This window comes from Dermacentor andersoni, chromosome 2, assembly GCF_023375885.2.
Source record: "Dermacentor andersoni chromosome 2, qqDerAnde1_hic_scaffold, whole genome shotgun sequence".
Taxonomy (NCBI): domain Eukaryota; kingdom Metazoa; phylum Arthropoda; class Arachnida; order Ixodida; family Ixodidae; genus Dermacentor; species Dermacentor andersoni.
In genome coordinates this window covers 137,040,880-137,068,877 of record NC_092815.1, presented here as the reverse complement: position 1 = coordinate 137,068,877, position 27,998 = coordinate 137,040,880, and the positions used below count along the sequence as shown (strand labels likewise).

General features: G+C 42.7%; 1 protein-coding gene across 1 annotated transcript in view; it reads left to right on the top strand.

Moving 5' to 3' along the window:
• LOC126540031 (uncharacterized) overlaps positions 1-26,482 on the top strand; it is a 122,993-nt gene extending 96,511 nt beyond the window's left edge. Inside the window, exons 18-22 of the mRNA XM_050186832.3 lie at positions 208-296; positions 4,100-4,233; positions 14,703-15,003; positions 19,668-19,753; positions 24,243-26,482. Of these exons, the coding sequence (XP_050042789.1) occupies positions 208-296; positions 4,100-4,233; positions 14,703-15,003; positions 19,668-19,753; positions 24,243-24,319 (687 nt within the window). The 3' untranslated portion in view covers positions 24,320-26,482. The remainder of the gene's footprint in view (positions 1-207; positions 297-4,099; positions 4,234-14,702; positions 15,004-19,667; positions 19,754-24,242) is intronic.
• The last annotated feature ends 1,516 nt before the right edge of the window (positions 26,483-27,998 follow it).

Below are 27,998 nucleotides of genomic sequence, written 5' to 3'. Positions count from 1 at the left end.
GAAACGACGTAAATTATTCTGCTTGTGCCCTTCCGTTTTGTTTTCTTTTACGGTTTTGTTTTAAGCAATCTGACTACTTTTTTCTTCAAAATGTGCCCATACATGGAGGACTTGGCTAATTTTCTTGGTCCTGTTGGTGCCTCTTGAACATGCCTGTATGATTTCGCAGAATCTTTTAGGTCGGCTATGCCCCACCGTTTTTTCCAGGTCAGAGTATCTGTTGCTGTCCAGGTAGACATCTGGAGTGTGCAAGAAATGCAAGAACTTCATCAGGAAAGGAGCAGCATGCAGCTTCGGTACGTTTCTTCTCTAGTCTTCTGACTCGCGCCTGTTGTCTGAAACCTGAAAACTGTCTCAAAATGCTTTTGTCTTTTGCATGTCCTTGTCCTGCTTCTTTGTACAAGGAAGTCTGTCATAAAGTACGAGTGGAACACCAATGCAATTTCTTGTGCACTGAGACCAGGTCCAACTGATGTTAGTTTTAAGATCAGCGTGTCGAACCAAACCCAAACCGGAATTTTAGTCAAAACTGAGCCTGAACTGAAATGAAAATAGCTGCTATCAATTTGGCACGAAATCGTTCAGTGTATAAGGTGTTCAATAGCATAGTTTTCCAAAATATGAACTCCTTCATTTGGCCTACCCCACTAGCGTATTGCTACAACTCATGAGTTGTGTTGTGTGCGACAATGGGTGTAGACCTAGGGAGAGAGAGAGAGAGAAGAAACTTTATTATAAAGTGAAAGGATTTATGTGGTTCGGGTCCTCAGTCCAGGGCCCCAATGGCTGTCGCTACCGCTCATGCTTGTCTTATCTGGGCCAGCCAGACCTGAGGCTCGGAGTGATGGAGGATCGCATCCCACTGCGCATATGGAGAGACGCTCGCACTTCTGAACTCGGCCATGCCAGTTCTGTATCACAGCCGAAACTTTGTTTCATGGGCTCTGTTGAAGCTTCCGGTTCGGCTGTTATAGGTTGGCTTGCTACTATTACTAGATAAACTGTAAAATGCACATGCAAGGATGCACAGATAGCAAGATTGACGGTGTTCTCGAGCAGGGAAAATAGGAAAACCTAGTTCATCAGTATGGCTTCTTGTAACTATAACACTGCAGTCGCTAATATTAATGCCGTCACCATCACAGTGTGCTGCAATGACGGCAATACTGGTACTTAATGAAAAGGAATGTATGCTTTCTGTTGTGTGCCATGGTTCAACGCACATTTGTAGGCTCCAAGCAGATTAAAAGACTCTTTGATTTTTCAAATCTTTCCTGGGGCACAATATGCATGATTTTGACTTTTTGGTCCATGCTTAGTCAGTGCAAGATACTGTTGCACGTGCAGCAAGACTATTGTGGTATTTAGCGCACACTGTCCTTGTTCATTGTTCAGAAACATTGATGTCCTCACCTGCTTCTATTTAAAAAAAAAAAAAAAACTGAGTGAGATGTCAATTGTTGGCTTTTTTCATTGTTACAAACTAGAAGTTTGCACTTGTAATTTATATAATATGATGTGAATGTGGACACTCTCCGACAAAGTAAAGCATACAAAAAGTGTGCGAAGAAAAAAAAAAAAAAGGATCCAGCCCAGATCTATGCTGCATCCTCAAGGCTAATTCTTAGTTCCATTTGAATACTATAAGAGAAAACTAGGGGTGTGCGAATACCAAATAGTAAATTTTGAATCGAATATTGAATTGAATCAAGAAAACAAAACTGAATATTGAATTGAACATCAGAAAATTTATCTGAAACATTTATGCTTCCAAATATTACGCAAAGTGCACCTGCTCTGGCAGCTAATCACATTACTTAACAACAAGCTTGCTAGCTATCAATAACTTAGGTACCTGTGAATTGAGGTGTATAGTATGCTATGCTATTATAAAGGGAACACCAAATTAGTATGGCAGCACTGATAACTCACTTCATATAAGAAAGTGTGGAAAATATTTTGATTGATCGAATGTCTGTCACACCATTTTTTTTTTTTCTAAATGAAGTTTACCACTACTGTCAAATACAATTAAGTGCTTTTTTACCTCTGAAGCTGAAGAAACATTGGCGAAGTTGCCCTAAATACCAATGAGGTTTTCAGTTTAATAGTAGGCCATAGTGCGCATAATGGATATCATCTTCTATCGCTTAGAAAGTATTGCTCTCCGATTTTCTTCCAAAATACGGGAAGGGTTTTCCATCTGTATGGCTGGTGGCTTTTGTGGATAATCATCAGCTAGTTAAGGCTAATCTGCAGGGAATGCACATCGCGTCACTTGGTGCCGATGGTAAGGATCGAGCTCTCAAATCGACAGACCCGCGACATGTTTGGTTGACATGTGCCTCCTGACACCTGACATCGCAGGCCCAATCAGGCCTAACGGGCTGGACAGTATGGCCGATGATATTGCCGTGACGAAAATTCGCCACCGGCCAATGTGATAACGGGCCTCAAACAGTCATGGAAAGCTTGTTGCTAATATGTTCCTACAGGTGGCTCATCAGTGATTGGCCACAAAATCATGCATTTAAAGGCTGTTAAAGCGGCATTCGGGTCTGCGGTAGACCAACCAGCAACTACCGCGATCACGCATGCCAGGTTAGTCTGTGTATTTGCATGTGGGTAGTATAGTTCAAACTGCACAAACCTGCGTCCGTGAACACTGAACTGGCGTATACGATGCGATAAGCGTGCCCTCTGGTGGCTGATTGGCCCGATCTTCACACATGCTTCCATGCTTTCCACACGCGCTGCTTTTGTTGCCCCTCAGTTCGCGTAGCATTAATCGTCGTGGTTGAGTTCCAGAGCAAACACACAAAGGAGGTCACCTATGCACAATAGTTACCAGCCGTCGAGTAAGCATGTCACGTATTAGGCAGGCTATAAATTCTCTGTCTTGATTTAGACAAAGCAATTTATTATTTGACCCTTCACAACATGTTTGTATTCCTTCAAAACGATGCACCACGCTGTAGTATTTCCTTTACCTCTTTCAACAAGCACTACAGTCTACATGATGCATCTGGGACATGCCCTTACTCTTTTTCATTACATTTATTTTCATTGTACATCAGATATCTTATTGTACCACATCTTGTGTACATGTATCAAATAATGTAAACAACCCTTTTGTTTCTGAACAGACTTCATCAATCTTTTTATTTCACTTTTTTCTAGGAATTGCGAATATTTGGCATTCCTTTCTATATTCGATTCTATATTCGACGTTAGATTTTCTTGAGCATTCGATTATATTAGAAAATTTCACTATTCGAATGCCTCTATAAATTTCTACTGCGGCCATGGGCCAGGGAGCCCACTCCTTCCGCCTTCTCTCAAAAGCTTCACTTGCACCATACCGATACGTCAATAGGACTGTGTAGCATGCCGTCATCATAGGACAAGATAAAGTTTACTGTGCCGAATCTGTTCGTGAACCGGTTAAATGTTGCGAACCAGTTTGTGAACCGTCATGAAATTTTATTTCGCCAGTCCGATACTGAAATGGAACAAAATCTGAGCACACTGAACCCCAACCGGACCGGCACCTTGTTTGGTTAGACACCCTACTTGAGATTCCCACTAAATGGATGTGCTTGAGCACTGAATGGCATAACTTAGATGAGGGAGGATGTGCCATAAAGTAATTTATTAGTTTACTTCGTTAGGTAAATTTCATGTGTTAGTGAGCCACCTCTGATCACCTCACTGCTATTTCAAAGAGTGCATTGCTGAGAAAAAAAAAAAGACATCATCCCCACTGTATTGTCTTCAAGAAAAATTGGTTTTCTTTTTGAAGCAGGTTTTCCTACATGGCTGTCTACTCCATCCTGCAAAAGGGAAGTGTATGTCATAAATAAAAATCGGCCTTCTTCTTTCTTACTTTCTTTCTTCTATTTTATTTCATTGGTTGCAGGTTCTGCTGCTTCCATGAGGGGTTGACCTCGTTTTGAGTAACATGTAACATTGTGAGAAATGCATTGGAGGTATATGAGTGCCTTTTTTTTAAACTGCACTACCATTGAGTTGAGACTGCTCTTCAGTCACACTACTACTGCATAGTAGTAATCTGCCAGTGAGTGTGATTTACTTGCAGCATGGAAAAATACAAGAAAGCATCGCAAGACTGGGAGTCCCAGTACAAGCTTCGGGAGAAGGCTGCCAAGAAGCGAGAGATAGAACTTCACGCTATAATCCGCCAGCTTAAAAACAAGGATGCAGACACCTCAGGTATGTAACATTTTAACACTTTTTGAGATGCAAAATCTGCCCAGGAACATCGTCACATTTCAGTTCAGTTCTCAATACCGACTGGTAGGCTACAGAGTGTTCCATACGTTGATGAATGCAGTGCTCAACAGAGCGATGACGATTGTGTGTGATGTGTGCCATGGCACTTTAGCCCTCTTGTCCTGTCTTTCATGGTAAATATTCTGCAAATGCAGTATACCTTTCTCCTATATCTCAACTCCGTCACAAGAACCTGAAAAAGAAATGTCACTGTTAGATGCTGAAAGCAGCACCTTCGTGTACTGTACATGGACAAAGGGACCCTCTCCTGTTTGTGAAACTAAAAACAGCTTTTTTTCCTACCTTAATACAGAGATGATGAAACAGGGCCGGCACATTGATGCTGCATCCACAGTTTTTGTCATTGCAGTATTCAAAATGCACACGATGGATGTTTTTTGTCTACGAAGACACAATGATTTGTTTATTCAAGTACATCATCACTCCAGTAGGCATTACATAAGGGGGCACAACAATTTATAAAACAAGGTAGCACAACTTCTTAGCCTTCAGAACTAAACAAGAAGACAATATAAATGAGTACAGCAAAACCTTGTTACTATATACCTGCCTAATAAGTAATTCCACTTTAAATATAGTCGCGATGAATCCCCTGCCTTGTCGTCATTGCACCTAATGTATTGGCTGACCACTTAAAAGGCCCCTCACCAGGCCATACAGCAAACTTTGGTTATATGTTGGAAGTTGTTACGTGTCCTCTAGGGAATGTTCTGCCGCAAAAATTTTTTTAAACGGGTTATTAATAGCCGAGATAGCAATATTTCAGTGCTGTGAACCCATGATTTCAGGAGGCGAGCTTCACTGCAAACATAGGCGTGCTCTCCACTTGCCCAGTCTAGCCTCCGCCAGCGAAATTCCTTCCCTGTGTTCTCTCATACAGGAGCCCGAGGATCGCGTTGTTGTTGTTGTTGTTGTTGTTGTTTTATTTCTATTCTTGCCATACAAATTATCAGACACTGACTGAACCCATAGCCAGAGGCTAGTGTGGGGTTCAGATACAAAAATACACGATGGCAATGACACAACACTTGTGTAAAATAGAAAGCCCAAAATCACGGCGAAAGACCAGAGTACACTATACAATGAGGAGAAAATAATACAATATGCATTTTACAGGAGAATGAATAAAGATCTGTAATGAACAACACTGTACAACAAACACAAACCGCGAACGACTGTCACATAGATCAAATAAGGCTCAAAAAGTATGTTCTTAGTGCTTTATTAGTTTCGTGGGACTGTTTTATTTCTGGGGGTAAAGCATTCCAAACCTTGGCTCCTGAAAACTGCACCAATCTTTCACTGTAGATGTTATTATTCGGTGGCAGATTAAAGTTACTATGTGTGAGGTTTCTCGTGAGTCGAGAAGGAGAGCGAAACAGGGAGGCATTGAAAGGTTGGTTATATTTTACTATGTTGTTTACACACAGCGCTATCTTTAAAGACCGCAAAAGATCGAAAGGAAGGATATTTAATAACTGGAAAATTGGTTTACTTGGTTCAGTATACTTGCTTTGTGTTATAATTCGGACAGCCCGTTTTTGTAATCGCCGGATAGGATCAAGGTAAGTGTTGTATGTTAAACCCCATGATTCTACACAGTATGTTAGATGACTGTTAATAAGGGTAAAATAAAGGGTACGCAGTGTATGTGTGTTAAAATAATCACGGGCCTGTAATAAGGCATAACAGCCAGAAGCCAACTTTGAACAGACTGCGCTAATCTGATTTTTCCAGTGAAGATGTTCATCTAGAATGACACCAAGATACTTAAATGAGTGTGTTCGCTCTAGTGAGTGGCCGTTAATGAAAATGTCAATTTGGAAGCTGTCAATGACTTTTGCTCGTGAACTAAATACCATATATTTGGTTTTGCTTGAATTAATCGTTAGCTTGTTGGTAAAAAACCAGCGTGTAATTTTTTTCAATTCAGCGTTTGTCTTTGCTTCTAGATCCTCATGGTTGTCAGCTGTCACTATGATCGCAGTGTCATCAGCATACATTAAAATATCACAGCAACTTAGGACCTTCGGCAAATCATTCAAGTATAACGAAAATAACATGGGCCCTAAAACGGATCCTTGAGGAACCCCGGTCTGTAAATATTTAAGTGATGATATGATGTTATTGATAACTACAGCTTGTTGACGGTTTTCGATGTAACTGGAAAGTAAGCTGTAGGCTTCACCGCGAAATCCATAGTGGTTTAAATTGTTGAGCATAATAGCGTGATCCACAGTATCAGACGCTTTCTTTAAATCAACAAATACAACAGCGGCCAGTTTGTTTTCATGTAATGCTGTGTTAATTGAGTCAGGCTTAGGACTGCAGATGCCGTTGAATGATGTTTTCGAAATCCATGTTGCTGTTGACAGAGTAGGTTATATTTTTCTAAGAATTTGCAAATATTACTGGATAAAATCTTTTCGTAAATATTATTAATAACACTTAGGACAGAAATGGGTCTGTAGCTTGACGGGTTGGATCGGTCTCCATCTTTGTATACTGGGACAACTTTGGCAATCTTTAGTACAGAGGGGTACTTTGCACATTTTAATGAATGATTAAAAAGTTTGCATAAGATGGGGACCAAGATATCAGTGTTTTCCTTAAGTATGCGTGGGTAAATACCGTCCAGTCCGGCAGATTTATTGCCTGGTAAGCTGAGAATAATGGATGTAATTTCCTGGGGTTCGATTTCAAACATTACAAAAGTATTGAGAACTGTATTGGATGCAGCATTTTGCTGTGATTCGGGAAGTTGAGCAGCTAATGATGGGCCGATATTGGTGAAAAAGGAATTAAATCTTTCTGTAGTATTGTGATCTATTTCTTCTGGGAGAACACGGCGGAAACTGGCTTTGCCAGCAACTTCGTTTATTATTTTCCAGACCTTTTGTGAATTGCCAGAAGCCTGTTCAACGAGACGCATGTAATATGCTTTTTTTCGTGCCCTCATCATCGACACGGATCTATTGCGCAGATTCTTAAATTGTTTGGAATAGTAAACATTATCCTTGTGTTGCTTCCACTTACGGTACCATGAATCCTTCTCTTTTAGAACGGCGAGGATTGGCTCAGTCATCCAAGGGCATAGTGGTGCTTCGTAAGAGCGAACACTAATATTTCCGCTGCAGGTAGTAACCATTTGCGAAAGCGTGTCTATTAGGTTACTAAACTCTGTATCGACGTCATCATGGTATATTACACTGGGGTCAATGGCCAATAGATTTTCTCGCAGTAGGGCATAATCTATTTTAGATACATACTTCTTAATCTCGCACTCTGGTTTTATGTCAATGTCAGCAGCAACAAAAAGTGGGAGGTGATCGGAGATGGGTTCGCTATAAACCCCAGCGCGTATCCCAGTCGGTATATTTGTTAATGCATGATCAATAATAGATGAAGAAGAGGTAGTTACACGCGTCGGTGTATTAATCATATTTCGGAAATTGTACGATGTTAACAGGTTCATGTAATCTTTGTGGCATTCAGCACTTGTATCAATGTTAAAATCGCCAACAATAATTATGCCTTCCGAGTGTGTAGAAAGCGTTTCAAGAATTCCTTCGAGTTTATCAAGAAAGGAGGAAAGGCACGAGTTTGGTGGACGGTAAATAACTCCAACAGTGAATGAATGGGGCAGTTTTATGAACAGTGTTTCTATGTCTGCATGACTGAGGGTGACTGGCACCAAAGACGAGAAAGGTAGACCATTTTTGAGAAAAAAGGCAACACCACCACCGCGGTTTTTTGATTCTCTCGGATGAGATATCATAACATAGCCAGGAAGCATAACTTTCTCATCTTTTTGCAGCCAGGTTTCTGTAAGTGCTACAATATCAAAAGATTGGGAATATCTTGTCAAGGAAGCCACTAGAAGGTTCAGGTTCTTCCTCAGACTGCGGATATTAGAGTAAAATATTGATGTGTTTTTGTCGCTGCTTAACAGGTCATCTTCATCTATGGCCAAAGACATTGTAAGAGTGTACAAGTACTAAAACACAAGAGCATTGGTAATCAAACAATTTTTCCCAGGTCATCTTCACAGGTTATGTGCATTACCCTCGAGCTTTCCGTTTTTCTCATCAAGATTTTACCTTCAGAGACCCATGCGAACTTCCAGCCTCTGGCACGCTTTATGCCAATAGCTTTGCCGAGCAAAACCTTTTTTTCTGGACATAAATGTTCGTTGACAAAAACGGGATCGTTCTCTGGGAAGCCAAGCACGGAAGTATTTAGCCTGTTCTTTTTCGCAGCTTGCAATATTTTGTCACGTGGGGACCTTGACTTAAACTTCACAATTACATTGGGAGGTCCCTTCGACTTGGTTGGAACACGATGTACAGCGTCGATTTCCTCAGGAGAAAGCTTAACTTGTAGGTAAGAAGTTATCTGTGTCATCATGCTACCGAGGTCCTCGTTATCAGATTCAGGAATACCTTTCAATTCAATGTTATTCCTTCTGCTGTATTGCTTCAGTTCAACCAATTCTGTTTTTAATTCCTTCACTTCATTCGTCAGCTTCTTATTTTCTTGCTGAATTTCCAGATTGTTCTTCTTTACTTCTGCGAGTTCAATCCTCATCGTTTTAACTTCTGTTCTGAAGCCCTCAAAGGCAGTGTTCATGAAACCCATTGATTCCTTTACTGCTGCTATTTCAGTCTGTACAGCGTCGCTAGATGAGTTCAACTTGTTTACGGTAACCTTAATTTCAGTCATGGCCTCCATAAATTTGGAAGTCATTTCTATCAGAACCTTAGTAACTTCTTTAATGTTTTTGGGAGCCTCGTCTGCGAGTGTCTTGGCAAAATTGTCAAGTTGCGTAGCCTCGTCGTCCCCCATTTTAAGAAGTTTTCCACAAACGCGTCACAGACAACAAGAGGTACCAGAGCAGTGCAGCAACCGTAAAATGCAAGGAAATAAACTTTCACACGAAAGTGTGTGCGCCCACCTGCATAGGTGCAACAATACGGTTAGCAGTCGCACAGACGGCTGCCAGCACCGCTCTGATGTGTCCGTGGCTGTCGCTGGCTCCTTTTATAGGGTTGCTTGAGGGGCGTCGAAAGCCTTCCGCGCAGGCGCGAATTTCTTGGCTGATTGCTTGCACAGATCACTCTGCGGCCACGCTCCGGAATGTATCGTTGGGGCTGCGTTGGATAAGATGGTCCTGCGCCGCTCGATGGAACCGCGTCAAAATGCCTGCATAGGTGCAACAATACGGTTAGCAGTCGCACAGACGGCTGCCAGCACCGCTCTGATGTGTCCGTGGCTGTCGCTGGCTCCTTTTATAGGGTTGCTTGAGGGGCGTCGAAAGCCTTCCGCGCAGGCGCGAATTTCTTGGCTGATTGCTTGCACAGATCACTCTGCGGCCACGCTCCGGAATGTATCGTTGGGGCTGCGTTGGATAAGATGGTCCTGCGCCGCTCGATGGAACCGCGTCAAAATGCCTGCATAGGTGCAACAATACGGTTAGCAGTCGCACAGACGGCTGCCAGCACCGCTCTGATGTGTCCGTGGCTGTCGCTGGCTCCTTTTATAGGGTTGCTTGAGGGGCGTCGAAAGCCTTCCGCGCAGGCGCGAATTTCTTGGCTGATTGCTTGCACAGATCACTCTGCGGCCACGCTCCGGAATGTATCGTTGGGGCTGCGTTGGATAAGATGGTCCTGCGCCGCTCGATGGAACCGCGTCAAAATGCCTGCATAGGTGCAACAATACGGTTAGCAGTCGCACAGACGGCTGCCAGCACCGCTCTGATGTGTCCGTGGCTGTCGCTGGCTCCTTTTATAGGGTTGCTTGAGGGGCGTCGAAAGCCTTCCGCGCAGGCGCGAATTTCTTGGCTGATTGCTTGCACAGATCACTCTGCGGCCACGCTCCGGAATGTATCGTTGGGGCTGCGTTGGATAAGATGGTCCTGCGCCGCTCGATGGAACCGCGTCAAAATGCCTGCATAGGTGCAACAATACGGTTAGCAGTCGCACAGACGGCTGCCAGCACCGCTCTGATGTGTCCGTGGCTGTCGCTGGCTCCTTTTATAGGGTTGCTTGAGGGGCGTCGAAAGCCTTCCGCGCAGGCGCGAATTTCTTGGCTGATTGCTTGCACAGATCACTCTGCGGCCACGCTCCGGAATGTATCGTTGGGGCTGCGTTGGATAAGATGGTCCTGCGCCGCTCGATGGAACCGCGTCAAAATGCCTGCATAGGTGCAACAATACGGTTAGCAGTCGCACAGACGGCTGCCAGCACCGCGTGATGCATATGTCACGTCTTTTTTTTTTTTTTCCCCGTCTATCTTCTTCTCTTTGTTTGGCAATGCTTCCTTTGACTTAGTTTAGTGCACCGTCCGTCTTCCCGGTCTTCCCGTCTTCTGCATTTGCTCTATCAGCATGGAAGTGCTGACTGCAAAGCAATGCTGAGTTCATCACAATGCCGCAATTAAAAGGAAAGTGATCATGTGTGCGGAGACGGACAGAAATCGGGCCGCATCACGAGCATTCGGAGTTCCCGAAACTTGCGTGTGGGACTGGCACAAACATTAGAGGCGTTCTACACTGGCGGCTGCTACGTACAGCGTGGCCACGCGACCTTTGTCTTGAAAGCGATCTGCGATGGAGACAGCCTACGCACCTAGGTGCACCACGCTGTGTTCTCACCGCTTAGTTCCCGTTAAAGCGAGAGGACGCACAAAGGTCAATTCCCTCACTCCTGCTACCACACTTCCTCACTCCAGGGTTTTGATAAATCCGCGGTGATTGAGTGAGATGTATTCATATTTGCTTGTGCGCGTGTGACACCATGCCTGTTAATTTGGTTAGTAAGTGAATCTTTAAAAGGTTATACGGCCAATAAAACTGCTGTCCTTACTTTTACTTTTAGTATAGCTGTCTACTAATTTGCTGTCATAATCCATGCTTCACCTGTCGGGCGAAACTGTGACTTTTGTTATTTATCGCAATGTTAGTGCATTGGGAGTAAACCTTTGTTTTTTCCAAATAAGAGAAAGTTGTATTTCTGTATGAAAGAATGAGGTGCGCGGTATTGTAAAGGACTTTTCTTTCTTTAGGTCATGGCAAACAGGTGCGCATTACAATCGAGGGCACGTTAGAATCAAGTAACTACGGCATATCTCTCTTGCTGTGATGCAAAGTAACACAAATTAAGGCAGGCATTCGGTTTGTGTGTTTTATTATTTCTCTAAGCTTTAATTCGCCTATTCAAGCAACATATTACACAAATAACAGATGTTGCCTTGAATAGTTCTGGAAGTCACGTGTCACCACAAGCGACGTTGCAGCACAAACACGTGTACGTAGGCGCACTAGCGCTTGTATGTCACCCTCCGACTTGGAGCATGGCAGCCGCGAGAAGAGCAAGCGGTATTTAGTTTGAAATTTCAGATCCTTCCACGGCGCTTAGCGATGTAATACTTTACAGACACAATCATTTTAGCGCATTGTATGCTCTTTGCTTGTCAGCTCAAAATGGCCAGACCTGCTGAGAGGCCCTTTAAGCCATAGTCACTTAAAGCATACCTAACGGTCAGTGCATAGCATTTACTTCATATTTTGGCATGTACAAGCTTGCAAATGGCAAAATGTTGTGCGTGCAGATCTTAGATCTCGAAATTTCAGTGCACAAGCCTTTCCTGGACTGCAGTCGCTACCAATAGCGACATAAAAACATGGTAGCCATGACATGTTTCGTGCTCCCATAGCTTTTAGCGCTTCCATGGTGCCATCATGGAGGACTACGTGAGTGATGATCCTTCCATATCTGACGTGGCTAATGCGTTGACCATCATGAGGGCATTAGCACAGAAGTGGGGCCTGATGGAGAAACTGGCTCATGGCCTTGCTGTTTGAGGATGCTGTAGTCGCTACAAGGCCGCTATGGCGGCAAGTGAAAATTAGTTTTCTGCTGCCTGCTTGCAAATAAAACTTGTCTGCGTGTGGGTTCGAGTGAGAATTAACAAGGTTTTCTTGGCCAGTCAGTTTATAGCCACTCATCAGCCACTGTCTATTAATTAGTACATCACACAGTGTGTACCTGATCAATGTTCCCTGCCAATTAAGTAATAATGAGGTTTTACTGTACAGCAAGAACTTTCGTTTTGCAATGGCACTTCGGTGTGTCAAAAAATTTAAATTCTGGATGTATTACCAATAACTGGAAGGTTATAATTCCAGAACACTTCACGCAATTGACAAATGAATCGTCAGTAATACAGTGTCAGCCATGAACATATTTCGTTTGCAGATGGCTAGGAGGATCAATACATGCCAATTTTCTCAAGTTCTAAAACCATGAATGGGATTCAAGTACTTCCGTACAGTTCTGCATGCATCTGATTTCATATACGGAATGACTATTTTACTTAATTGCCTCCAGTTAATTTTGAAAAGTATTGACGCTGCAATATAATGTACAAGGTATCTTGCAGTTCTAAGTTTTTGTGTTTTTGCATCTGTTTCATGAGAGTGTTCCGCCTTCCAATATCAAAATAAATTGCACAATTGTGCCAAAACCTTGTTATTTCTAACTCGCTCTCTTTGTATAAGGTACCTACCTTGCTGACTGGAGTGAGAGTACATTATATCCCTGCTGAGGGGCAAACTTAGTCACCTTAGTTGACTACACTTTGTTGGATCCTCATGCACACTGCAGGAGAAAGTGTACTTTGGAATTGACGGTAGTGACAGTGGTTATAATAGTTGGCACATTGTGCATGTGATTTTTGGCACTAGTACTTGGAAAATTTACGTGTACCTGATAAAAAATGACCTACAGCGCGAAGGACAAGAACTGCAAGAGACGACATACACAGCGCTGTGTGTGTCAACGCGCCGTGTATGTCGTCTCTCGCAGTCCTTGTCCTAAAAAAAAAAAAAAAAAAAGACACGGATTTATTTGGCAGTATTTGCCCTATTCTAACTCTCCTCCAAATCAAAACACGCACCGACTTTCTATGTGTTCAAAGTAAAAAAGACATTAAAGCTCCTAAACATAGTAGGAATGTAACGCGCAGCCGATTTTTTAGCAAGAAAAATTGTTGCTCAAAGGCAGCTGGTTTTCTAAAGTCAGCTTCGCCACACGATTTTTAAAGTCGGCTCAGCGGCAATACATTGCTATGAGGTAAAGCATACAATTGTTGCCAAGGCGGTTTTAGTTTTGTGCCTGACTGTACCGTGCAGCCAATTTTTGGCCCAACTTAAAGAAAGAAAAGATAAGAAAGGTGCGCTTTAGAATTAAGTGAATACTGTAATCAGGCACTGTGAGCTATGGTTTTAACTTGAAAATCTTCCGAGGGTGATCTGAAAATAGGCATTTTTGACGAGAGAAGACGTGTATTCAGCGCATTCACTGTCCCCTAAGCATCGCCGGTACAGACAGCGCTACTAAGGGGGTCGCTATTAGAGTCACTAAGGTCAGGCAGTGCATGCTGACTGGTCAAGTTCGAATTAACCAGCAAAGGGCTGTTGTAGGATCGAAATAACGAAAGTTTAGGCCCATTAAAATGCCTGAGCACCAGCCATGACCTTTGGTCGGAATAGAATAAATGAAAAATCAAATTAACAGGAGTCGAATAAATGAAAGTCTACTGTAATAAAATCTTAACTGCGACTACATTTATGTAACACACTGTCACAAGTCGAGATCAAAACAGCGGTGCATCTGTTAAAGGGACAATAAAGAGAAAGATGGTTTAGGCTATGTTAGTAAATTACTCTTCCACAATACTAAAACAGCCGTTCTTGCCGCAAGAAGACACCTGGTAAACCAGAAAAGACAAAAACAAATAATGGGTGGCGGCGCCACCTTGAAGTTCCTGCACCGGCCTGCCGTGATGTCGTAGATTTTGACATCGTCTGCTCAGGCCAAGTTAAATTTTGATCAGTAAAAGTAAACTACATAGTATTATAATAGCGCCAAGGACGACTTAAGAAGTTTCGAGAACTTTTACCTACCCACAATGGCTGAAATGTGAAAAACGAAATGTAAAAATGTGTGACGTCACACTAATGTGCCAACTCTGGAGCATTGGCACAAAATTAGAAAATATATTATAATATATTATATTATAGTTTTCTATTTTTAATTATCAACCTATTAATGCAGATCCCACAATAGTAGCGTTCTTTAAGAATACTTTATCAATCAAAGCTGATTCAATTTTTCTTTTTAGCATCCCATTAAAGTGTGCCAAGGACTGTCAAGGGCCACGCCACCTGTACATAGCTCGGTGATCGATCAATCAATCAGTCACTTTGCTACAATGCTCTGTTTGTACACAGGCTGGTTAACTGGCAGCCACCTATATGCTCACCTGTTCTGTATTGGAAACCGCATATGTATTCTTTATTCTGTACCTGTCCTTGTTTTGATCTACAGTAGTGGCTGCCTGTGGAAGTGGGGTTGCAGCAGCAACTTCGGCAGGAGGCGAGGCCCTCCGAAAACCAGGGGCGCCAGCCAAGCCACTGGCCACCGAGTCATCCGCATCTCTGGCTCAGCAGCTCAAGGCCATGACTCCCCGTTCACGGGAGGGCGCACGACTCGTCTACTTTGGTCGGAGTCTGAAGGAACAGGCCATTGCTGAGGAAGTGCAGGTGGCACAGCTTAGGGCCTCCGCTGCCTCCAAAACCCAACGGCTGGCATCTGCAGAGAGGAGGCATCGGGCCTGGGCCGAGCTAAGGTGGGCAGTTTAATTGCTCGTGGACACAGGATGCCAGAGGCATGACAAGAGCAGCGTGGATTATAAAGTGAACATGGGTAGCTAGTATTATGGCCACGTATCCAATTGTGTGCGTGTCAAGGATTGGGCTTCATTTGGTGTTTTAGCATGCTTTTGTTTTTGTATTTCTTTTCTTTTGCATGTATAAATACATAGTGGAAAGCATTTAAAAAAATTTTATTATATGACCACGTAGATGTTGCCATTACATCTTCTTGCGTACATGTTAATATAATTTTTTTCTGCATTTCACATTTGTATTTGGTACATGTAACAGCATTGTTTGCTGAATTTATTCTGCCAAGTATATTTCTGTCACTAAATTTCTATTTTTCCTCGTGGTGAGCCCACGTCAGGCCAAATGGCCTTTAGCTTCACTTTGATTTTCTGTATATATTATATGCATAAATAATCGTTCATTTAAAAAATGGAGTTGGGCAGCCAATGTAATGCGTAGGACAGATAATCGATGGTCTCTTAGTTGCAAAGTTCCAAGAGAATGGGGAGACGCAGTCAAGGACTGCAAAGAACTCGGTAGTCCGATGAAATTGTGAAGCAGCTAAATGGAGATCACTAAGAAAAGCCTTCGTTCTGCACTCAACTGGCTGATTAGTATATAGTACTTTGTTTCAGTAGTTCTGTGCAACACTGCGGAAGCTATAGGCTTCTTCGACCAATCAAAGGGCAAACACATCTTAAAGGTGCCCTTCCACGCCCTGTTGTCTGCTAACGGTCAGCGTTGCACCGTAGACAGCATCTACTACGACCAACTGCCCAGTGGGATGAGCTGTCGTGATAACAGCGCTAGAGAATTCGTTCCACATTTGCTCTGACACCAAAAAGGCATGCGTCTTCAAGATAGTTCAAGATACAGAAGAGGAGGAGGTTTGCAGAGACAGCGGAAGCAGAGGGTTCATGAGGAGCACTCAGCCAGCATGTTGCATGGATTGGGGGCACCATCTCTTGATCCCTCTTGTAACATCCATTTGTACATGGTGCTCCCGCTGACATTCGTAAGCGTAGCTGTTTTCCTAATTAGAATTTGCGCACGTTTATCTCACTCGTCCCACACTGTTTCAAGCATGTTCAACACCAACTTATTTGTCCCTTTTGCGTAAAAGAGCAGCTTGGGACGATACCTCGCAAGCAAGTCTGCAGACGCCATTTTTGCAAAGGATGAAGCGATCTTGTGACTGTGCTGGCTACAGCCACTGTTAAAAGAATTAATTGTTTGTATTTTTTAAATGCAAATAATGTCTGCATGGTAACATTGCATGAATTTTTTTTTTCACATTTTCATTCGAACAAGTGGAGAATTAATTGTATTTTCAGTATCATAGAACCTCAATAAATATTTTAATAAAGAATGAAGCAAAGTCACACAACAAACCGTCCTGCAACCTGCAAGGGAGCTTCCAAGTAAACATGCTGACAAGACCACCTGTCAAGGCCGTTTAGTCACCCAACGGGTGCCAACCTGTAGCATTATATCTCGCTATGCAAGAATTTGCGCTCGTGGGTCGCCTAGCCTTGGTTCTGCTGCACAGAACTTCTGAAACAGAGTATGGGGTGTTGTATGCCACTCAAGCTCTGTCTGCTTCTCAGTGTACATATATTTCTTTTTTTGGTGCAAACGAAACAAGAAATTCTGGAACAGATTCTGTAGGAAAACTCACTTCTTCCAACTGCATCTAAAAGTTGTTCCGGTAATTTAACCTTTAAATTTTGAATAATGCGGAACCCAGAAATGAAGGGCCCTAAACATGATTTCCAAAGATACAACGCCCACACAAGGACATAGAGTGTTGTGAGCAAACCAACACACATCAAGTATCATGTTCGATTCTAATATGCACCTTTTTCTTTAAAAAATTTGCAATTATGGTGCCTTAGTATGCGTATGAGGTCAGAACTGCAATAGTGACAAGCTGTTGTCATTGGCAGTAAAAATTGCTCTAATCCAGTCTAGTTTACACTTCTGCAGCTGTAGAAGCTGCTGTTCATGCGGCATTGTTTATAGTTGAGAGCAAGTCTAGAGACCACGGAGTCAGAAAAAGATTTAATTTCTTCTAGCGCAACCATGCAACGTGAATAGTCTTAATGCATGACGCTGGTTAAACAGGAGCATGTAGGCAGTACCACTTGAATTCAGCCTTTATGCCTAAGCTGTGAATAGAAAAAAAATTTTTGCACAGACTTCTGCTCTCGGCTATACCTGCTTTATGAATGTTAAGCTTCCATTGTCTACAAGCCAGTATCTCAAATGCCATAGATGGCGTCAAAGAGGTGCTGCGGGCTGTTGATACTAGTGATAAGGTGTCCAGCAGCAACAATGATTAATGCCACTGTGGCTCAGATACAATAATTTATTATGTGCGTATGTATATGCCCCCACTTTCAAGATATGCAATGCGGGTGTATGAAGCTCGGCAGTAAAAGTGCGCAGAGCACCAAGAATGTGGTCAGCGGCGCAGCTGTCATGGCACATGATGGATGACTTAGAAAAGAATTTGCAAGCGGCGCTGCGGATAACGTCATTGTAACAGCTGGCGCAGTCCCAACTCGCACAGATAGCACAGCGGAGAGCGGATGGATTCAGCGCCAGGCATAACTCGGCGCTCAGTGCTACATGTAATCAATTCTGTATCGGTGCTTGGAAAGAACAGCCGGTGCTTAATTGCTGTGAAGTAGTATGGATGGAGCGGGTCCTTCTCCTGATTACACAAGCAGAGATATCTCGTCAGCAGATGAAGAAGAATCAGGATCGGAAGAGGAGGAAGTGGAAGTGTATGGGTTGGAAGATGAAGAATAAACAGCAGCGGATCCTAGTGAATGAGACATGAAATGAAATAGTCATTTAATAATGTATGTAATTGTGCTGTCTTGAAGTGGGCAAAAATGAAGATGAACAATGACAGCAGAAATCGGAGAAAGTTTGCTCATACGAAATATGGGTTTGGAACGAAGGTCATTTTTTTACAAAGGACAAATTCTTAGTCTCTCTTAATAAAAATTTTGTAAGTGAACAGCCAAGCGCATTGCATTTTTACTACCTGGCTGTGAAGTGCGTGTTACTGTCAATGACATGTTACAGTCAAGTAAATATTTTCAGCATGTCTAAAGAAACATTGTTTTTAGTGTTGGGATGAGATCTATGGCTGCTTGTGTTCTTTCACGCAATGTGTGCATCATCTCCAAAATTTTGCTCTGTACATATCTAAAGAGGCTGTCCCAGTACTAACAGAGCAACAGAGGCACCTATACAATTTACACATGCTGCGCATAGTGGGGAGCAAAATGTCGAAATGCTAGTCTACTTTAATTTAGGTGCATGTTAACCACAGGTGGTCAAAATTAATCTTAAGTCCCCCACTATGGCATGCCTCATAATCGTGATTTACAGTCTCCATTATACTTTACCAAGCATGCCTCGAGTGCACCTTTGGTTTGTCTGATTTTGTTTTAATGCAAAGCATTCTTGTCAGTCAACCCAGCTTGCCTCTGGCCTCTTTCATGAAGCAGCTGGTAAAATGAAACTGCTTTTTGGATAGTCATCGCGCATGACTTTTGCCCAAATTAAATTAAAGCTTCGTGCCCCAAAAGAAAGTGTCTAGAACTGCATAATTAACCATGAGATCAATATGCCTCTTCTGAAGCTGCGTTGCATGAAAGGCTGAGTACCCTTGCTCTAGATTTGATGGTGCACTTGATGGTTGGCTGGGGCGCCAAATGCATTGTGTGGGCTCATCGTGCACGCACAAAGTGTCTCCTCTGTGGACGTGCCCTTCTGGCTGCCACCGTATTAGCAGGAGCAAGAGACGCAGGCAAGCGCCAGTGTTTTAGCTGGTTCAGTTTCCCCTTGGCATCCTAAATGACTAAATAATAGGAAAGCCTCAAAGCGCATCTGGAACCACTTGAACCCCACTAGCTCGATGCACGTCTGCGTCTCGTGCTGCAATTCGGACAATGTTTCGCATTACACAGATGTCAACTACAGTAAAGTCTGCTACAGATCTTATTGGGTGATTTGAATGTGACAGCATAAACAAACACCAACGGACATTATCTTTAGTGAAACTGCTAAATTATTCTTCAAACTCTCTTGGAATTAATTTTGCAGTAAGAGGTTGGTAGTAGAAGAGAAAATGAAGCCCAGAGTTTAATTTCTTAAATTTCTCATCGAAACACCAGAATTGCTATGTCAGTGTGACATCAGGGATTTCAACGTGTATGTTGTGTCCGGACCACTTCGGGGCACTAAAAGCTCTCAAAACTTGTTGGGTTCTATCTTTGGTTTCATTAGACTACAATTAGGTCCATATATAGTGATGAAAAAGTTAACCAAGCCCGTTAAATCTCACGACGAGCTGGTACATTGTTTTCTGGCTTATCAAGTTTCTGCTCTACGTAAAAGGAACTTTTTTGGTATTCTAGGTCATTTACCATTACAGCTCAACTTATCATTTTCTCTAGTGTCCTTTGAATGTGTCTTCCTTTCAAAGCATTCAGACTTTGCTCCGTCAGTTGAAATTTTTTCAAGTTAATCCTTTAGTTATGTCTTCATTGTTCATGTTAGTTCTGACAGTGGCTGTACATTGGTATCGGACATTGTGTGCGCTTTTCAGTTCACATACTGGAACTGCTGAGCCAAGAAGCCCGTTGAAGGAAGCCAACCAGAAGAGTCACAGTTCCGCAGAGAGTGCCAAAGAGGGTATGTATCCTGCGGCTTACATGCAATAAGCAGGCCACTTGGAATTATTCTTGATCACTTTATCTGCAGTTATGACTTTCAGGCAGCTTGACGATCTACAAGAATGCAGCATAGTCGAATGTACTGTATAATTGAAGAAGCAATATGAACGTCTATGAGAAAACAAGTGCTCTTTTGTAGCCATAAAGTTAACGAAGCACTGTACTTTAAGCAATTCAAGTAATAATGTATAAAACTGTTAAATTTTTATTCTAACCCTTGCTAAATATAACGTTGAAAGAAAAACTAAATTATAGTCAGTTATGTAATGTAAAAAAGCCGCTCTACAAATTGTCAATGTTCTGGCAGCACGGTGACAGTGCTCCCATGTTTTTGTTTCTAGTTTCATGTTTATTGGCAACAGTGTAGACAATTTTGTCAACCATATTGAGGCTATGCCTAGTTTCTTTTTCAGTGAGTAAATTGTAATGCACAGAGATTATCCGTGGGAAATGCAAGTGCATAAAAATGTACCACAATAGTGTAAAGTCCAGAATGTGCATTGTAGTACAACATGTACGTACTACTTGTAGGGCTCTTCATTTCCAGAGGAAAGACGTTACATATTTAAAGTCATTAAAATGCTGACCACCACAAAAGTAAAATGAAAAAGAGTGCAAAACTAATTTGTTTCATCAACAAGGGTTTGAAACATTGTGCATTGACAAACTATGCATGTTAGTCACTGCTACCATTTTGTCTGCTACTCCTAATAGTGTTTCAGAATGAGTTATGAATTTTCGAAATTGCCTGTGGCAGACAGCACAATTTTAAAGCTTGAGGTGGATCCTGCTCAAAGAGATGGACATTACTTGTGCGAGAAATCGAAATGCATAATTTGCGAATTAATAAAGGTGGGCAAATGTCAACTTTTTCAGATATGAAGTAGTAATTATTGAATAGTCAAATGAAACGCTTATATTTAGTGCAGGAATATTTACTTCGGTATAATTAAAGGGGCACTAAAGGTTACTATGAAGTCAAGTTAAAGTGATAAAGCAATGCTCTAGAACGTCTAAGGTGTCAATATAATCGCGAACAGAGCTTTAGTAACCGAGAAATTGAGGTAAATGCATGACACGATTTAAGACCCCCCCAGCGACATACCGGTACTAGCCCGATGACGAAGGCACTCATCATCATAATTTCTCACTAGTACTCAACTACTTGTATTGAAAAGATCATTTCATTAGGTTATAAGACGGAAGAAAATGCCACTTGGGTGCGTCTGTTCGATTTTAAGAAAAAAATAACATTTTGACGTTACCCTTCAGTAGTACGGGTGGTCAAAAGGTTTCATTTTAGCTCGACTCTGTGCCGCGGGCGCTTTGGAGTTCCACTTGTTTCATTCTCACATCGTGCTGCGCTGGTTCTGCTGGCTCGCGAAACTTGCATTTGGAACAAGCAGCGAGAATGCCATGTACATGTGATGTCGTGGGATGCGCAAACGGTCCGCGGAACTTGGCCAAGGGCAGTTGCAGCGGTGAATCCATTACTTATCACTGTGTGCCAACGAGTGAACCTCTCCGTATGAAGTGGTTAAGTGTCGTACCTCTGCCACAGCGCGTTGGCAAAGAGCCAAAAAGTGTGCTCGCTGCACTGTCGTCCAGAAGATTATGAGTTCAATGCCGACTTACTGAAGTCGTGTGGAGTGCCTTTCAAAGCAATGCTTTCCCGTAGCGCTGTTCCGCCGGTCTTGCCTGCATTCTCCAAAGCGTAACAATTGCTGCATGTCGAAGACGGGGCGGTGAGTGCGGTATTTGGTTTTCACGAAGGAAAAGCTACAAATGTGCGAATATGTACAAGCCATGACATACAGTTGCCGTCGTAGTAGTACGCAACGACGCCGGCAGCGTGAGCCCTCAGCCAACGTTACTAGACTAGCTTCAGTTTTAAAGCTCGGTGCTGTTGCGTGGAATCACCACCCGCCCGCGCCTTCGTGGCGCTGCAGTTGCGCCCAGCTTCACTTCCTCACTAGCCGGCTACGCGGGCGGGCCGGACTAAGCACGCGGTGCAGCGTTGGTGTATTCTGTGGTTCGTTGTTGACGGCGAATTTCAGCAAGCATGTCATCCGCGAAACTGTAGCCTTCGCCGAGTTTGTTAAGAATATCAGCAGACGATTCCGACGTGCTGCGTAACTGGCTGCGTAGGCGGCTATCGGAACGATGTCGACAGTTAGGTGCGCCACTTTTTATGTGCTCCCAGATCATCCTACAATCATGCACTTTGGTCAGATCTTCAGGCTCCTGAGCCTAAACTGCGGCAAACGTTAAGACGACAGGAAGAAACACACGACATTTAGAAACACAGCTCCTGCGCTTCACTGTATGCTTTTGTTCCTTTCGTGCAGTTTACCCTTCTTTCAGTATGAACCAACTGGCCCGATAAATCTTATTGCTGTAGGTGGATACTGCTTTCTCATGGTATCACTAATTCGGACAAGGGAGAATGCCAGCGAGCGTAAAACACGCGCAAACTGCCCGTCCGCACGAACCCAAGGCTGCGGCAAGGCGTCTGCAGTGGAGCTCGATGGAACGGCGCTGCCATCTGGTGGCTGTCACAGAAGTGGCGACAGCGGCTGTAGGCGCGCGGGTGGAGAGTTTTACAACTGATGCTAGTCTAGTAACGTTGCCCTCAGCAGCAGGTCGCATTCATCAGTGCTTAAATCGCTGAAGTCGAGCTCAGCATTGCGAGCCAATGTGTCGTCAGGGTCGTCCACTGCAGCGAGCGTCAAAGTTGGCATCATAAAATAAAGAACCAGCTTATCGTCGCGCGCTTTTCTTTCCGCTAGCCACTATAGTTCCGCTTTTGCGCTGCTGTCGGCTCTGTCTTGGCTCTGTTTCTGGCCGCGCGTTTGCGTATTGCACAGAAAAGCCGTAGCGCCGTCTGCTGGCGCCGTTTTACTCACCGACAGCACAACGTCACTACGAGACCATAACGTCACCACTCCTCGATTGGAGGGCGGGCGATTTGAACTGTGCTAGAGGTATGCGGATGCTTCACAACGCATTTTTGCTTACAATAAGTCTCTTCTTCGCATGAAACAAGCGTTTCGAGGTTTCTGGAATGATATTTCAACAGTCCACGTTGACTTAATATTAACCTTTAGTGTCCCTTTAAGTGCCAAGCCATTACTGACTAGTGCAGAAAAGACAGTTCAGTTATAAGCACAAAATGACTTATTGTCATTAAAAAAAAGCTGCGCGAATAGCCTCTCAACAACTTCGAGCCTGGTTGCAGGCATTACTTCCCAGGAAGAACGACTTCTGTATGACTAGCTTTCCAAGTATGCTAAATAAATGGTTGCCAAAAAAAAAAAAAAGAGCAGGAGTTGTGGAAAAAGTAAAAAAAAAAAAAAAAGCTGCTGAAGGACTTGTGTACCATAGACACATAAAAAAGGGCCTGTGAAAGGAAAGTATTGCAGGTTGCAGAGTAGAAGATAAAACTGTTACATGGCTATAGACTGTCAAAAACACTAAATGACAGACTACAAACAAATTGTAGGCTGTCATGTAGGCTTCCGCCGCAAAACCTAAAATGAAGCTTGCGTTGCCCATTTTGTTTCTGCATTGCTTCGAGAACGTTTGTCGTAGCACTCATGAGAATTTGCAATGTACTTTGTTTAGCAGGCAGGCAACTGTAACCAAACTTTAACAGTCTGTTGCAAAATATTTGGTTAGTTTGGAATATTAAAAAATACCATATATTTCCTATTTGAATATGAACACGAATAATTGGTGTGTAATATTTGATGCGTATTCAAATTTTCGAATATATTTGTCCACCCCTAATAAATCAATAACAATTTTAGTTAACAACTTTATAACTAATTAATTTAATGCCTACATTGCAATTCACAAATTGTGGCTGGTAGGTCAATCGAGTTATCAAAAATGACTGCTGGAACAAAACTGTTCGGAAATAAAAGTTAATCTCTCTCTGTTTGAGCAATGAAGCCCAAGGATTACAATTGTGCTATTTGCCAGTTCATTTGAAATGTGGCATGATGAAAGAACTACTGGTATTCCAGCAGAACTTTTTGTTGGGCTAGTTGGTGCATATTTACTGGAGTACTATAGCGCCAAGTAGACGACACAAGAAGAAGAGACACGGACGAGCGCTTTCGAAAGCGCTCGTCCGTGTCTCTTCTTCTTGTGTCGTCTACTTGGCGCTATAGTACTCCAGTAAAAGAACTACTCTTTGTAAGTATGTGCCTTCTCACAGGCTAGTAGTTAATTCATTTTTGCTGGTAGTAACTTCACATGTTGCATAGAATCAATGAGCAAAAGAGAATAGACAGGTTAGAGTTCAGGTTGCCAACTTCATTGCATGCAAGGTGAGAAACCTATATATGCACAGGTGGGGCTGCAGGTGGGGCTGGCCCACCTGCTGCACCTAGATACTTATGGTTCTTACAAGATGCTATTTTTCTTTTCCCACCTACTTGCAGAAATACTGGACGACATGGCGTATTGGCCACCGATGAAATTTTTTATGGATGACAAAGAGAATGAAGAATCACCATAGTGGTTGTAGTTGCCCTGTACAAAGGGTGTACTTACCCTGCACTAACCTGCGTCATTTTAATTAGTTTTAGTTTTTGACTTCTGAATTGAGACAACTTTTATTAAATGTGATTCGTATCAAAAGTTTTTAGACTACTGATCATGACCAGAGCTTCTGCTAGGCTGTATGGCAAGATATTCCTGGTGCACCAAGCCCGGCAAAATGGGCGAAAGACTCCTTACTGTCAAGAATTCATAAGCATTGAGGTACACTCTAGTACTTCAGAAGCACAGAGCAAGAATTATTCAGGAGGTGAAACAGCCCTTTTCCCTGCAACTCAATACGGTCACTGTGCAGGGCGTGGCGCAATGGTGCCCTCTCTTGTACGCCTTTCACAGTGAAAAGGATAGGGTTCGGAGAGCATGCGCTAATTCAGGGTCATTCTGGCGCTCGCCACTTTTGAGACGAAAGAGGTGCTTTCTTAGTACGAGTTGTAAACCAACAGAAGGCACAATTTCTTTTTTTCATTTCGAAAGCCAGTATTGGTCAGAGCACCTTCAATTCTTATTTTTGCAAGAATACATATATCTTACAGTGGCGCGTTAGCTGCAAAATGCAGTACATTTGGCATCTTCCACAACTTTTTGCAGATGCAGTGCATTAAGAACTATGCATATTTGGTCAAGACAATGTCTTGTTCTCTTGCAAACTTATCTATCAAGCCCATGTGAGGTGATGAATAAAATATCTGTGGTCCAATTTGTGCATGTACATTCACGATAGCAGAGTTACAGGTGCTGTAGCATCTGGTGTTATGGTTGGCTACTTCACTGCTACTGGTGCTTGCACTCAAAGGGTTCCAAGCAAGAATAAAAGAACTGCTGTCCACGGACTCTAGAAAACATCGTAGGTGACAGGATGCACCATCGATTCTCTACAAGTCTCTTCACCTTACCGCTCGCCATAGTACTGCTTTCTCTGTATCTATAAATTTATTGTTGCAACCATAGTTGTAATGTGAGCTCTCAATCTTTCCTTGGAATGGTATGAGCACACGCTTGCAATCGGGCTGGTTCACTGGGAACTTTAAGGGTAATTATCTTTTCCCTGCAGGACACGCGTAACCATTGCTGTAGTTCAGTGCAATGTATTTGCACCCCATACTTAAATTGTACAGATAGAAGGTGCTTGCCTTTGCCGTCATGGAGATCCTGATCTCTTGGTCACGTGGCATGGGAAGCCTGCTGAAAGACAATGCAATGTAATACAAAAGCAAATGCTAAAGCACATGGCTACAAAGAAAAGCAGCAGTCAGTGCTAGCCGCGAAAGCTTGCACAGCTCATCACACCCTGCCCAGATCAGAGCAATCGCAGCATTGTTTCACGAGGACATCTGCCCTCGTAATCAAAAAGCATGCAAGTTAGTAACTTCGTGGCACCAGCAGGCACTCTCTGCTGGCGAGTTGCTGCTAACATTTCTTTTGAGATGCTTTGCAGCACGTAGTTGGAGCAGTATCTAGGAATAACTATGCATGGAATTAAGCAATGTTTGCTAAGTATGGAGCATTAGCATAGTTCATGAGCCACTTCCCATCGAAGCGCATGTAAGCAACGGAAATGTTATGATGCACCGGAAACATTTGGTTTCGTCCTTGCATGGTGTGACGCTACCGTGCCGCCCTAGTGCATTGGCATTATTGGTTGGCACAGGTAAAAAGATTCTCCTTCTGAATAATTATTGCTCTGTGGTCGAAAGTTAAAGGTGCTGGCTAGGCCCCTATAATGTTTCCACATTTTCAAAAATACTTAGGTGTGACAAAGCCCGCCCGCCTCCGTATTTTTTGGCTGCAAGGCATACTGTGGTAGCCCCACAGGAAAGTCCATCGAGAGAGCTTTCCACTCACGGAGCGGTTTCAGAACTTTTGACATAACCAGCAGACAACGAGCTCCATGAAAATCCAAGCTGGCTCAGGCCAGACTTGCTGTGACCAGGAGACTTTCCAAAAGCTGGTACATGCCACTATTAGTAAGTTGACTGTAAATTGACTAGACTGGTTGGTGCAGGCTGTGATTAGTATAAGCAAGTACAGAACTGCAAGACCTCGGAACTGGCAATCTTATTGTTTGTACAGGTGCAAGTTGTTTCTTGTTTGTAAACGCAAATATAAGTCTTTTAATGCTCTTTTTTTGTCTTGCTGTTGCATTTCTTTTCTACCAGTGCAACCATGTAGTCATTCCTAATTTACATTATAAAAAGACAATTTACATTATAAGAGGACATTATAAAAGTCAAGCTAGTTCATTTGAAACTGTTGTATTATCATAATAAATTTGCGTTTGAAACAAAACGTTTGAAGTCCTTTGCCAATAACTTGATCTTCATTATACATTGTACCATGCATGCAAATAATTACACTTGCCACCTCCCACCAGCTCCCACCTCTTACCAGCTCCCTCTCGTACACTTGTTTGGGTAAGTTCTTCAATCACTTGTTGCAATTCGTCTCCACTGTTGCTGAATAGGAAAGTCTTCCGCAAACCGAAGGTTACCGAGATGTTCACTGTTCATTCTCACTCCTAAGCCATACCATTCTAATAGCTTGAATACCTCTAAGCATGCAATGAATAGGATTGGAGAGATTGTGCCTCCTTGCTTGAACCCTTTATTGATATCTTCCTACTTGTAGAGAATTAAGGTAGCTGTGGAATCTCTAGATAATTTCCAAAATATTTACGTAAGCGTCCTGTACTCCTTCATTACATTAAATACCTGGGAGTAGTAATAACATCAGATCTTAGGTGGAATGAACACATAACATACATTTATAATAAAGCAATGAAGAAACTAGGCTTTTTAAGGCGATCAATAGGAAACGCTTCACCTGAAATAAAGCTTTTAGCATATAAAACAGTCATCCGACCCATTCTAGAATATTCTGCAATTGTTTGGGATCCGCAACACAAACCAACATCACTAAAATTGAGAAATTCCAAAGAAAATCGGCTAGGTTTATTTTCAATTCATACAGCTGGCGCACATCCCCATCACCTCTTCTAGAAGCTGCAGGACTGGAAAACCTTGCAATAAGGCGTTACCGGGACAGAATGAAATTTTTCTTACTCTATAACAATCAATTAGGAATAGATTAAACATAATATATTCTACTGGCTAGCCACCGCTGCACGCGCTCTTATCGCAACAAAAAGGTTAGAGATTCTTCCTGCAGGACCAACGCATTTAAAAATTCTTTTTTCCCGCGCACGATTTCCGAGTGTAACACATTACCTGCCACAACTGTCGACTGTCCAGCGATTTCATCCTTTTCTTTTCTGCACTTTGTGAATAAACCATAGCGTTCATCCCTCGTTTTTACCAGTCAAGTCATAATTGTGAAAAGGTTTCTCTCATGTTGTTTGTTATGCAGATTCTTGTTCAGTGTCTGTTATCTTGTTTGATCTTATTTCATACTTGTTTTTTTTTTTCCATATGACTACTCCTGCCTAAGGCCTGGTAACAAGGCTGGCAGTACTTGTAAAATAAATAAATAAATAAAATTACATAATGCCTCTATGACTGTAGGTGACTCTACGGAATCAAATGCCTTTTCGTAACATATGAAAGCCATATAGAGAGGCTGATTGTACTCTGCGGACTCCTCTATTACCCAATTAACGGCGTGGAGTGATCTACTGTAGTATA